The sequence below is a fragment of the Cordyceps javanica genome, chromosome 4 (assembly GCF_051103115.1).
Source record: "Cordyceps javanica chromosome 4, complete sequence".
NCBI lineage: Eukaryota > Fungi > Ascomycota > Sordariomycetes > Hypocreales > Cordycipitaceae > Cordyceps > Cordyceps javanica.
This window is the reverse complement of record NC_139298.1, coordinates 348,905-361,326: the sequence shown is the minus strand read 5'-3', so window position 1 is coordinate 361,326 and position 12,422 is coordinate 348,905. Positions and strand designations below refer to the sequence as shown.

The 12,422-nt window shown below is 51.6% G+C and overlaps 5 protein-coding genes across 5 annotated transcripts; all 5 read right to left on the bottom strand.

Annotated features, from left to right (window-relative positions):
* Positions 1–417: 417 nt before the first annotated feature.
* V2A60_006013 (fungal specific transcription factor domain-containing protein) lies at positions 418–1,348 on the bottom strand (the record flags this gene model as incomplete). The annotated part of the gene is made up of 2 exons (XM_083257311.1): positions 418–446; positions 508–1,348. The coding sequence occupies 2 exons, from the start codon at positions 1,346–1,348 to the stop codon at positions 418–420; spliced, it is 870 nt and encodes a 289-aa protein (XP_083113437.1).
* Positions 1,349–1,940: 592 nt separating this feature from the next.
* On the bottom strand, positions 1,941–4,174 carry V2A60_006012 (uncharacterized protein; the record flags this gene model as incomplete). Its single annotated transcript, XM_083257310.1, has 5 exons — positions 1,941–2,452; positions 2,510–2,752; positions 2,814–2,983; positions 3,055–3,462; positions 3,531–4,174. 5 exons carry the CDS (start codon positions 4,172–4,174, stop codon positions 1,941–1,943), a joined length of 1,977 nt encoding a protein of 658 aa, XP_083113436.1.
* A 1,448-nt stretch (positions 4,175–5,622) lies between these two features.
* V2A60_006011 (uncharacterized protein) lies at positions 5,623–6,111 on the bottom strand (the record flags this gene model as incomplete). The annotated part of the gene is made up of 1 exon (XM_083257309.1): positions 5,623–6,111. The coding sequence occupies one exon, from the start codon at positions 6,109–6,111 to the stop codon at positions 5,623–5,625; it is 489 nt and encodes a 162-aa protein (XP_083113435.1).
* A 2,498-nt stretch (positions 6,112–8,609) lies between these two features.
* Positions 8,610–8,900, bottom strand: V2A60_006010 (uncharacterized protein; the record flags this gene model as incomplete). The annotated part of the gene is made up of 1 exon (XM_083257308.1): positions 8,610–8,900. One exon carries the CDS (start codon positions 8,898–8,900, stop codon positions 8,610–8,612), a length of 291 nt encoding a protein of 96 aa, XP_083113434.1.
* Positions 8,901–9,695: 795 nt separating this feature from the next.
* On the bottom strand, positions 9,696–10,553 carry V2A60_006009 (sulfotransferase family protein; the record flags this gene model as incomplete). The annotated part of the gene is made up of 1 exon (XM_083257307.1): positions 9,696–10,553. The coding sequence occupies one exon, from the start codon at positions 10,551–10,553 to the stop codon at positions 9,696–9,698; it is 858 nt and encodes a 285-aa protein (XP_083113433.1).
* Positions 10,554–12,422: the final 1,869 nt, after the last annotated feature.

Here is a 12,422-nt window from a genome sequence, read left to right as displayed (position 1 = left end):
CTGTCGTGTCCTCATCTTGAAGCGAAGAGGGCAGTCCATTCCACCATGAATGGATCCTGGCTGTTATATCGAGAACTTTGTCTAGCACAATCGATCTCCTATGTATCGACGTATGAAACAGCCGAAGAGCTGTGCCTAGCAACTGGGAGTAAGTTACAAGGTAGCCAAGAACGAAGCTCTGAGCTTCTTCAGGACGACTTGTGTGGTGATGGGTGGGACTCTGTGCGTCAGAACAGTTGTCATTCGTAGTAGTAGTTGAGCTTGCTACACCACTGTCGCGGGTGAATGATTCATGATTAATCGGAAGATTTGCTCGCATCTCGTCACCTATGGTAGTGGTCGACGATTGATGGCGATACCTTACCAGGTTATGAAGCTCTGGCATTCCTGGTATGCAAACGTCAACCTCCTCGTCGCTTATGCCCATTGGGTGCCCGAGCGACAGACTGAGATAACGATCAAGCACATACGTGCACCACCATACTCTTTGCCTGATGAGCAACATACCCCTGGGCAGTTGTAGATACCGAAATGGACACCTGTGAAGGCCGGCTTGGTATAGGATACGCGTCAGTGCTCCATGGACAGTGGACGCTGCCCTTGATGACATTCGAGTGACGAGGTAGAGCTCCATTGCCAGAAGAACCTGAAGGGTGTGCATATCTTGGTCGCCCGAAATGATTCCAAGAAGACCTGTTAGGGCAGCGGACGAAGTTATGCGACAGCGCGGCTCCAACAACCCTTGGTGGACTTCGTTGGTCGCTGCAATGTTGAATACACATTGGAAGCAGACGGCGCGGCATAATTTATCTCGCAACGTTTCACCAAAGCCCGTATTTGGGTGCTTGCACGATTGGGAAGAATAAAAACGATTTACTCTATCGAAAAATGTCGGGCCGTGTAAGAATGGAAAGATGGGATGCCACTTCTGAAAGTAGATCATGAGTAGCTTCTTGGCGGCGGCAGGCGTCGGAGGCGCGCCCAGCCCAGGGATCTGTATGCCGTAGGTGAAGCCGCTTGAGCTGTCAGGTTCTATGCGAGAGGACGAATTCATCAAATTCAACAGAATGTCACAATCTGTCGACTGCTCCTGCGTCGTCTCGGCGGCTGTGAGTAGGCTGTGGAATGGGCCGCGGTCTCGCGTCGCGCCGTCGGCCTCGGCACCACCCGTGAACTCGGCATCGCATGCTGACGAGGCCGCAAACGCTCGAAACACAGTGTTGATGAAGAAGACCCCGCTTGCACTCCCGATAAACTCACTCTTGTCCGACCGATGTGAGACAAAGGAACCAACCTCGATGGGAGGGAACAATGCGCCAGGGTTGGACTGCCTCGGCTTGGAAGACATTTCTGGCCGATAGACACACCAACCGGGCCGCTGTCGTGTTCGGGTTGAGCGCCGAACCGGGGAATGGTAATTTTTCGGAGCGATTCCCCCAGATTATGCATGAAGCAGGTTTGCGGGCCATGTCACGGTTTCTGCTGTGAATCCTTGGATGAATAGCGGCTAAACTTTGTGCCGATCGCAAAGTATCCTATCATGATCAGGATTTCATCACCAGGGAAAGAGCGCAGTGTGAAAAGATCAATGGTTAGAGAAATCAGGCGAGTCCATACGTTCGACTCTACCCCTTCTTTCACTGGTATGTATGCCCCATTGAACGTGCAAGTTTTGTCGTCTCGATAATGGTGTGGATGCACCCAATCAAGATTGTCCTTCGAAGAGTCTACTGCGTTGCTGGCATCCCGATTGCTACCATACCCTGCCGGCTTAAATGTCTATATCATTGAGGAAATCCTAGCTGGTACCCTGGATCCCGCGCACTGGTGGCACATGATGCGGAACTGTGGTAGGCAGAAGGTATGAGAACTCATCAGTCAAAACGATATCAATACAGAGTAGGCTGTTGGCCCTATATCTTGTCTATTTTAACCATTTATCAGCCCCAAACAGGTGAACGGCAGCCATATGAGGTTGCCACCGTGCCCCCGGGTCCGAAAACTTCGATCAAGCCCTCAACTGCCGCCCAAGTCCCCATTCCAGACGTTGCCAGACCAGCCAAGACATAGATAGTGCACGGAATATGGATGTACCACCTCTTCATGAATCCGCGCGCCCATCTCTTTGTTCCACTATCATGAACGACGCTCTCACCCGTCTCAGGGTTGAAACCTTCCCCAGGAAGCTCGGCAGCTGACTGAACCGACCAGCCAAGGTAAGCGATGCCCGGAAACGAGTAGCTAAAGTTGACGGCGAAGAGACCACCAACAAAACCGACGATTCCATTCAGATTGGGCACTGCGGCGGCGATAAGGAAGGCAACAATCCAATAGAGGGGGCCCAAAGCGAACCACATCCATTTGCCCCGTTTTGTGGCGATGGGAGGGAATTTGAAGACTTCTTGAAATACTTCAATGTAGACAGTCTTCATGCCGACGTGAAAGTATAAGACTAGTGTAACTGGTTAGCAAAAGGGAAAAAAAAAAAATACGATCTGCCCCGACTTACTAGCCGCAATGAGACCAGTCAACAGATTCAGGACATTATTGAATGTGCGTAGCCCTGCAGGATTGATCACCTGATAGATGACGGAAGCTGAATACTGCCCAAAGTAGCTATAGACAAAGAGACCAAAGAAGAGGTAGACGATGCAGATAAAGGCTTGGGCGCAGATCATGCCTTTCCAGAAATCCATCGGGTGTCGCATCTCCGACATGAAGGAGACGAAGAGAATGGCACCGCTGTAGGCATCTGTGCGGTGTGAGTATCGATATAGATGAGCGGCCTGCAGCAAAAAAGTGGCAAGACTTACAAACCATGTTGTCAACTCCGTTGAAAATACCCGCGAAGCCACGCGCTTGCTGCTGATACGCATCCGGTACGAGGCCTGCAAAAGTCTTGACCGGGTTCTTTTGCTTCGGCAAAATGGTGGAGCCAAAGATTGGCGGGTAGTAAATGTCATACTTGGCCACAGCGACCATGCTGTTTCCTTGGGTTAGGATTCTAGGAACGTTCTTGGGGGAGATGGATGTTGAGATGAGGCTGGAACTGACATGGAAATGAAGCTAATGATGTTGAACCAGACAGAGAGATTGCATATCCACCCTAAGCGCTGCAAGGACCGGATGCTTCCAAAAACCATGCCGATAGCCATGATAATGATCATGCAGACGATGAAGCATAGATGCGGTCCGGCGAGCAGCGAGATGATGCGTCCCTTGCTGAAGATGAGCACCATGACGGTGCAAAATTGTTGCAGCGACTGGGTCACGTTGATAAAGTGCCGCGTCTTGGGTCCGAAAATGCGAAAGAAGATGTCGCCGTAGCTGAGCATCGGGTAGCGGGACGAGTCGAGGGTGGTGAAGATCTTCCAGAGCATGAGGCCGCTCAGAGAAGCGGCAATGCCGAACACGACATAGAGGGCGACGCCAGTACCGTATCCGACGCTTGCAAAGACGAACCTGAACAAGACAAAGGTGGGTTAGCGTTTCTGCGTAATGACGTGTTTTCAAAAGATTACAAAACGTACGGAGTGCCGGACCAGCCGAGAATGTCAGTAGTGACCAGGAAGAAGATGGAACTCCAGCCAGCAGTGCGCAATGCCCTGGCAGCCGTCTTCCATTCCTCGTCGAGAGAAGCGCTGCTGGAATCGCCATGAGCCACGCTGGGCGCGTTCTTATCCTCATTCAAAGCAGAGGCTGCCAAGGCCTTGTTCTCTCGAGCCTCGTCTTTCTCATCGCCGCCCGAGGAGGACTTGTTCAGCACGCCCTTGAAGCGCCCTGCGATGCTGGTGTGCTCGGAGCCGCCCTTTTCTTCGGTCGACGGCCCGGGGATCCGTGCGGCGTCTTGCTGGTCCATCTTCTTGTTGTCGTGGTGGACGCCCTTGGAGAAGCGGCTCTTGATCATCTTGGTCAGCGTCATGGGCCCGCGACGCTCGAGATAGAGCCGCTCGGCCTCGCGCTCCTCCTCGCGCTCCACCTTGGCCCAGTAGCGGAACTCGGCAAACGACACGGTCGGGTCGACGCGATAGTCGATCCCGTATCCTCGAAGGGGCGCCGCCTTGGCAGGCGTCTCGAGCGAGGTTTCTCGCAGAGAGCCGCGACGCGCCGCCTGCGCCTTGGAGGCTGGTGGCGCCGCCTCTATCGGCATGTCGCTCGAGCCCGGATCGCCCATGGCTGACTATGGAGAACGGGGGCAGGTGAAGAAGTCGCTGTCCGGTGAGGATGTATACAGATGATGGAAGGCAAGAAGTAATAGTTGGAAGAAGGAAAAGAAACTGGGAGGAGAAACAGAAGAAAAGCAATTGGGATAGAGTTGGGCTATATGAAGGAAGGGTAACAGCAAGGCTGACTAGCAATGATTAGCGCCTTGCCAGCACGCAATTGACCGGGCCCGACTGGAATGGCATTGTCATTGATAAATGGAACAAAGGTTCTTGAGCTAATAAAGGTGGCAACTAGCATACTCAGAACCGGGAACAAAAGATGCGATACTGCTGAGTAGTCAACTGGTCAAACTCGTGTATATGGTGCTCGCAACGCCCCCCAGCATCTCCACAGTGGCGTCGCGGGGGGCCGCTACGTCGGATACTAATAACTAACTCATAGTTGGGAGATACTGTTCGTTATTGGGCAAAGTGACAGGGCCAAGCCGGCACACTTCTGGTGGCGTCCTGCCAGCCCGTGGGCTATTACCGGCGGGCCCAGCGCCGAAAGCAGCTGGCCGGGAGTTAGTCCGCGGAATGGGCAACACTGTTGACCCGGGAAACAAGGTTCAAGAAATTACGCCGTGACAAAAGTACCACAGTTGCTTACATACCTGGAGTTACGAACTAACTACCTAGTTCGCAGATAAAAAGGTCTCGGTACTGTACCCGCCATAGCTTCCAGTCTCCTCCACACCTTCTAACCCGCTTGCTCTTGCATCGACAAGCTCGGATGGCCTGGCGCAAGCTAGTTCGGGGCATGCCACCTCCCAACGCCCCAATCCAAGGTCCATTCAAAAACGAGAACTTTTGTGACATTCGTGTGGAGAAGATGAACTGGACAACTAGGGCGGAAACTCCACGCCTCACTTGGCCAGCTACTCATCTACTATAGTCTATAGTGTAGTACTTGTGGGGATGCTCGCTCATGTGCACACCAGGCCACGTAGCTTATCCTCAACTAACGAGAGAAATCCGACTGGCCGTGTCGTCGTCGATCATCCGCCGGCTGCAGGCGAAATGGCTTGCAGGCTTCCCAGTCTGGGGGCGGGAGCAAGCAATAATACATGAAGCAATAATACTGACAGCGCCCAGTCCAGTCTTCGAACAAAACAAAACTATAGTTACTTCTCGACCTCCGTCAGGTCCTGAACTGGCTTCGAGGCTGGCCAGTGTTCAACCCAGTGCGGGAGCCCAAACCAGGCTTGACCACGCTCGTACAATTCGTGCAGGTGGCTTGTTAACGTGACCTCACGTACTCGAGAGCCGGGGGTACTGTGTATGGAATCCGGCTTCAGTGCGTGGAGCAGCAACATCATCGAGAACAACGACAGAAGCCGGTGCTTGCAGGTGAGGCTGTCCGGCCACTCCACCGAAAAGTATCCGACGCTTCCTCCGTTTATATTATTAATAGTGTCTATACAGTGAAGATTACTGGCTCTTGCCAGCATTGGTCCCAGAATTTGTCTTTAGATTTCCAGAAGCGCTCAAGTCGCACCCTAACCCGTGGGGGCATCGGGCTATATTCGCTGCCCATTTCCGCCAGCAGCCGGCTAACCATTGCCCGCTCCGAAAAGCTGCCGCTATCCACAGCATATCCTAAAACAGCGAGTGGCCATGTGAGGCACCAACGAAGGTTGTCCTTTTCGAACGCTTTGTTGACGAGCCGAAGCAGTATTGTGCGTTGCGCCGTCTTGACCGAGTCGACCCAATCGACTAGCAGGGCATCGGATCTTGAATAGGAGGAACAACAGTATATGCTCGTGGCGGCCTTGAAAATACCCGCAAGAACGTAAGCGGAGTCTTTCTTGGGTATGGGGTATAGTTCCGTCCACGCTTCTGGTGCAAATTCCGCGATCGTCTCATAAATTCGCCCGGCTTTCTCTTTCAAAAGCTCGCTGGACATGCCGAGATGTGCCGCGCCACGCAATTCAGCAATGCTGAGAATTTGTGCCCACAACACGCTGGGACAAGGAAAATCATTGCAAAGGGTCAACCGATATGCGTCCGTGAGCTCTTGGTGTGTGAATGTGTATAGTTGCGCGAATCCTCCCGTGTGCCGTGTCAAAGTGTTCCCTATGACAGCGTTTCTGTCATAGTCGCATCAGTCTTGTTTGCTTGCAACTGCAGGTCTCATGATTTACGCACATTAAAATACGATGAATAGCATTTCCCAGGCCAAGTTCCTTCCTGCCGAGAACAGCTGGCGTTCCGCAGCGTCTGAGAAGCGCTAGGAAGCCCTCCAAGTGTGTGCGTGCGCCAGGTAGCGCAAGATAATCCTGCCATTGAGGGATGAAACTTATTAGCACATAACTGAGCAGCCATGAGGGCCCTGACAAGACATACCTCAATGGCTGACATTTTGCAAATTCTTTGCAAAACTTTGTTATCGATGACGTTGTCGATGTCGGTTATTTGATAGCGCGCAGTTTGGCAAGATGAATTCAGAAGCCGATACAGACGGTTCCAGAGGTGAGAAGTATCGTCAGTTGCACTTGGATTGGGATCTGCATCCCTTGCCACAGCCAAAAACCGTATTCGAGCACAAAGGGCTGCCGCAACAATGACGTCGCTGTACGGATCAAATGGCTGAGGCTGCTGGGCAACGTTGTGGTTGCTCTTTGCAATAGCCAACTCTGCATTGTCGCTTTTGACTACTTTATTTCCTAGTTTAGTAGCACAGAGTTAGCGAGTTCTGAGATTATGGATACAACTATAAATCAGCCAGCGAAAGTAGTCGGTGACGAGTTTGAAAGCACGTATCGGGAAGGCCGAGGCACTCACTATATGCAACGGCTTCTATCACGGCCCATCCCTGGGGTTTCAAAAGCTGAGGCACATGCTGAGATCGACTCACAGCAGACCAAATTTCGGGCCCGGTGAAGACGGCAAAAGTATCGAGATGAGACCGTTCTTGACGGTGCTTAACGAGCTTGTGGTCGTCCGGGCGATTTTCGTGGCTGGTTGCAACATTCTTCTCATGTGTACGCTCCTGCTTAATTATGTCAGGTATTGAGAGCGACAAAGGCTCGAATCGAATCCACTCTCTCCGTGCTGATGGCAGCTCTGGAGTGGGAAGTGCCTCTTTCGGGTGTCTTTCGTAATGACATGCGACGTTCCGCTTTGAGCAGCTTTTGCACTTTGGTCTCTGCTCATCACATCGAACGCGTCTCACTCTATCATGCAAAGATGAACAAAATGAGTATGCTGCCAAAATACTGATGCTGCGTTGCCGCTTTGCAAATGGCCATACATAAGGTGTGCTGGCCAGCAAAGCGACCGCTCGGGCGGCGTCGTCACTCACCGGCATCCCAGGCAGCCTGTTCTGGTTTTGGTCGCCCACTGTTTGATTCTCGGGCGTGTCTCGGATTGCGATGGAGAGGAGCGCTGAGCCCGATTGTCGCCTGCGCTATGCGGCCCTTGATCATCCATGGTATCTGCGTTGCACCGAGGTTGAGGCCACCGCAGGACCGCAACATCGCATTGGCACTATTCTCTTGACCAGCATGGACTGCCTCCGAAGATGAAGCCTCGGCGTCCCTGAAGCTCCAAGCTTTCAGCGAGTGAGAGCGCGAAGTGGCGCTGGAAGAATAATCCTCCGCAGCCCTATTTGCAGTGCCAAGGCAGGTGCGCCATGACTCTGATTCGACGGCTGAAGGCAGCTGCCTGTCGAAGGTTACATTATTGACCCGTGAACCCCACAACAGCCGGATGAGGATTACTCCCCGAGGAGTAGACAAACACCATACAAGTCAGATTGATGTTATGGTATGTTTCTAGGTAAGAGATCTGTGACGGCGAGGTACAGCCAATCACGGAAATGACAAGCTGTCGTGGCGGAATAGTTAAAGTCGTGAAAGAAGGTGGTAATCAACGGTTATTAGTTTGACCTAATCTTTAAACTCCCTGCACGGCGATCGTCATTTTCCTGAACAGTGGTCCATTGGAATGGGCAAGCTCCCGTTTCCTCACTTGCCAGTATCGGTAGCACAACTATACTTGCTCCGAGAACTCTACTCGTTTGTAAAGGACTTTTACAAGTATTCCGGTAAATCCGTAGAGTATTGCACAATCGGCCATCTCCGTCGGCAATTGCTAGCGTCGATGCTGCAAGGTAATTAGCTTCTGACAGCGCTAGACTGCACATATATATGTTGCCAGGGTACAGATACATGGTCTTGGCTGCCAGCACAGTGAGAGAATACATCAAGCGACACTACACATAGTCTTTAGCGAGACTCGTGCCTTGATTGTGGACAAATCACCGGTTCACGCTTCTGTACCAGCTTATCTGGTTGTGGTAGCTCATAGGTGCCCTGGTACTTTCAATTGCTAGCAATAAACAACTCCCGCGCTCGAATAATTAAGAGAAAAAAAATAAAATGGCGAAACAATAACCCCCCTTTATTTCACGACCTTGATATCCTTGCCATTCTTTTGCGATGCCAGCGCTGCTGCACAATCACCACAGCGCCAAGTCGTAGTTTCCCACCAGTTTCGGCGGCCAGGCAGCGGCCAGAAGAACACGTCCATGAATCGCTGCATGCCCTTGCCGCGACCCTCAACGGTCGTCTTGACCACCTGTCCGCAATGAGGGCATTCAACAGTCTGGCTGACGGGCCGCATACGATCGAGAGCAACCGGCGCCCGCGTGGCCGGCTCTTGTGTAGGCATGGCGTCCATGGTTGCAGCCATTGTGTTATTGATCGTGGCTTTAAACTGCTTTACTGAATAACTAGTTAGTTATTGGGCACCCCATGGCGGAGCGGATGAGTGTGGATTCTGCGTACATTTGGCCTTTGTGATGTAAAGTAGACTTGTAATAAGCAAGGCTTATCGAAATTCTGTCTGTAGATGTAGATGTACAGAGTAAAATTTTCCCAATGGGATGCACTGGTCCCATATATACCTGCTTCGATCGTGAAGTCATTCACTGGTCTTATTAAGGAGTACATCACAGGATGACGCTGTGGCTCGAGTTGAAGCCTGAGCTCGCGCCAGTGCAACGGACCCTCCGATGTACAGCTGTCTGTCAGCCTCACAGGCTTAGCCTTTGCTGTGCCAAGTTACTGGATGATAGCCTGTCACTGATGCTTCGGAATTTCCCAAATCGCCCGAAGTTTTTGCAGATCACTTGCCTTGACGACAGTGGCTGTGCCATGCTTACAGCCAAGCCAACCCTGAGCCCTTTTCAACTGTCGCCGATCCGCAGCATCAAAGAAGCGCTAACCAGAAAAGGGCTTTATCATGCGCTACCAGCAACGGTTATAAGGTGCCTGGCAGAGAGCTTATCGAGTTATTGTTCGCCTCGGCTGGCTCATTCAACCAATACTTCCAGATCGCCACTCACTATGTATACTACGCAGTCTTGTCACGCCGAAGGAAGTTTTAATATTGATAAAGCCTTTGGATGTATGAAGGAGCAACTCCACACATATACAAAGGCGCAATTTCCGGACTGTGTCCAGCCCTACCGCCGCTTCGCCGCAACTAGGTCATCATCTTCGAGAAGCCCCAAAGAGTTCCTCCAACAACAGTAGTGACTAGAGCAATATTGAGCGCAGAATTCTTCAGTGCCTTGCTCATGGAAGCCCCAAATGCTTTTGCGAGAATGTCAGCCTCGTTACGATGAGGAAATGGTACATCTGGCACCTTTGTGCCAAGAAATCTGCACAGCGGTTCCCAGCCGCTGCCCAGCTTGTATTCCAGCAGCCTGTCCTTGGGCACGACTCTGCGCACCGCGTCGTAGTGCTTCCGATACACCTCGCGCGCGTTGTTCTTGGCCGTTGCAGGGTCGGCTGATCCAAAATAGCCCCCGATCCATAAGCGGCCGCAGGTGAAGATTCGGCCAAACCAGAAAGGATCCGTGAACCTCAGAACGTACTGGCCGAATGGATTCAGGGCGCCATCTATCAAACCTCCAACACTGGCGAGCCACCTCTCCTCGTCACGATCCACGAGCACCACCTTGGCCTCTGGGTACGCCTCGATGAGCTCCGCCCAAAAAATGCAGCATGGGGTGTCTGAAACGGCCGCAGACTCTCCCAAGAGCTGGTCAAATTCGGCTCTGCCGTAGGGCTTCCCTATCCCATGGAACTTGGCTCGCAGCGCTTCATTCCACATGTCGGCGTCCTTGCAATTCTCGACAATACTGGCAAAGTGGTACGGTTGCGCGTAGCCCAGGATGGAGTACGCCTCGCGCATCGACACGGTACCTGTACGAGGGAGACCTAGGGAAAGAACTTGCATCTCAACTGTTCTTTTGGCACCACGTCGGTTGATGTTGGCGTCTGGATTTAGCATGGCCGCCCAGACGCTGAGGCGCTCGTAGTCTGCTTCAGTAGCCATCGCGAGAGCGGAAGGAAGAGGTTTCCGGTTGCTTGAAATATAATGAATCTTTGTCGACTCGTTGATCAGGCAGGGCGATGGTCTTTGGATCTGGATACCGGTCTCAACAACATGTAATTGTATATGAGGAGACCCCTGTTTACAACACCACTGCAGGGCTTATCGTCTTATGAATTCAGAAAAAGTACTCTGCCAAGGCTCACACAAACGTGGCAGACCGACCAACACTAACTGGGAAGCTGCCGAAGACTGAGCCCACAGTGTTAGCCTGCTATGACGCCTGCACCTGAGCCCTGGTAACAAGCTGAAGCCACCAGTTCTACAGCCAGGACTTTCTTTGCCCTGTCATCCTTGCTCAGCGCGATGGTTGAGTTCCAAACCGGAGGCGCTAGGCTGGATACTTCTCTCAGAGGCCTGCTCTTGCCGCCAAAGCATTGACTCAGTGGGGTTGATGTAGAATCAGAGGCAGGCCCGGTATCTTGAGTGCCGGTGGCAGCTCGCAAGAACTTGGCAGTAGGCGCAACAGATGAGCATGCGCATGATGCTGGGCGCTGGCTCATTTTGAGGCTGAGGACCTGTCTCGCACCTTCCAGTTGTATGAAGATCGAATATCGTTTGTTCCCCGGCCCCTTAAACTGCGCATTTGGGTATACTCTCACTATTGGTTGCACTCTTGGGTCTACCGCTAGTAGTTGAATTTGGCGTATATTGTAGTTGGCCTGTCATTTCTGGCAAAATAAACTGAGCAGACTAGTCGGGGTTTGGTCTAACCGTCCAGACGCTGAGCGCTCATGGTCCGATGCAGACGACGAGCACGAACTTGGAGACACTTTCCGTTCTGTGGAATCGAAGTTGGTTCTCTCGAGTTTTTGACGAAGCATGACAGGCTTCACTAAGTTGGGAGCCATCGTAAGTTGCAAACATGTGCAAAAGGCAGGACGTGGAACTCGGCATGGGCTGGTTTACCATGCGGCATAGTCAAATGCTGTGAGCTTCACTTAGGTAGGGCCTTACCTATTCTTACCGAAAAACTATCAGTAGAGAGACTAAGCTGTTTGAATCCTTGAGAGGCTCTGAATATGACCGATGTAAGATGTATTTATCACTTTCAAACAAACAGAGGGCTAGTATCAGGTGTAGGATATTGAGGACGCCAGGATAATCAGTCTGTAGGGTAGGCTTGGGCTTCAGCCTCTCAACCAAAATACCAAAATGCAACTCAAATCATGACACACGGAACTCTGAAACAGCGATACGAGACCTTAACTTGCCGAGTTTCGCCAGAGGGATGATGATGGAAAAGCCTGTAAGCCAGTCTGTGGCAGTCTCTTGAACGTGACTCGCAAGCTACTAAAGCCACCTTCATGTTGTGTAGCTGATCAGGTCATGTAACAATATTTTTTTATGCAAATCAACTGTATAAAAAGAACGAAGTGATTCGTTTTTTGCGAGCACAGGATGGCTGAGACGGGGTTTTCCAGGGTAAATGCCACCCCTTGTGACACCACCTTGGTAGTTGATACGGTGCACCTTTCCTATCGCGTATTTACGATTTCATGAGCTCCAACAATAACACGCTGTGGTGTGTGTTCGGGCTTGATCAATTAAATGCAATTTCTAGGAATAGGTAATCAGTGGATGCAAACGGATTTTGGCAGGGTTTTCTTTTGTTAGGCGCTTGGAGTCCGAACAGAGGGGCAGCTCAAGGCAGTTTTGTTCATGGTCATAGTGTATGTTGGAAATATTGAGACTATCTTTGTCCTTCAATTGCTGTGAAATAGTGGCCGTTCTTTGGATGCGCTTCTAGGTACAAAGTTATCAGTGAACCAGTGCGTAAGGTTACAACAATGCAAGATCGCACTACGCCCA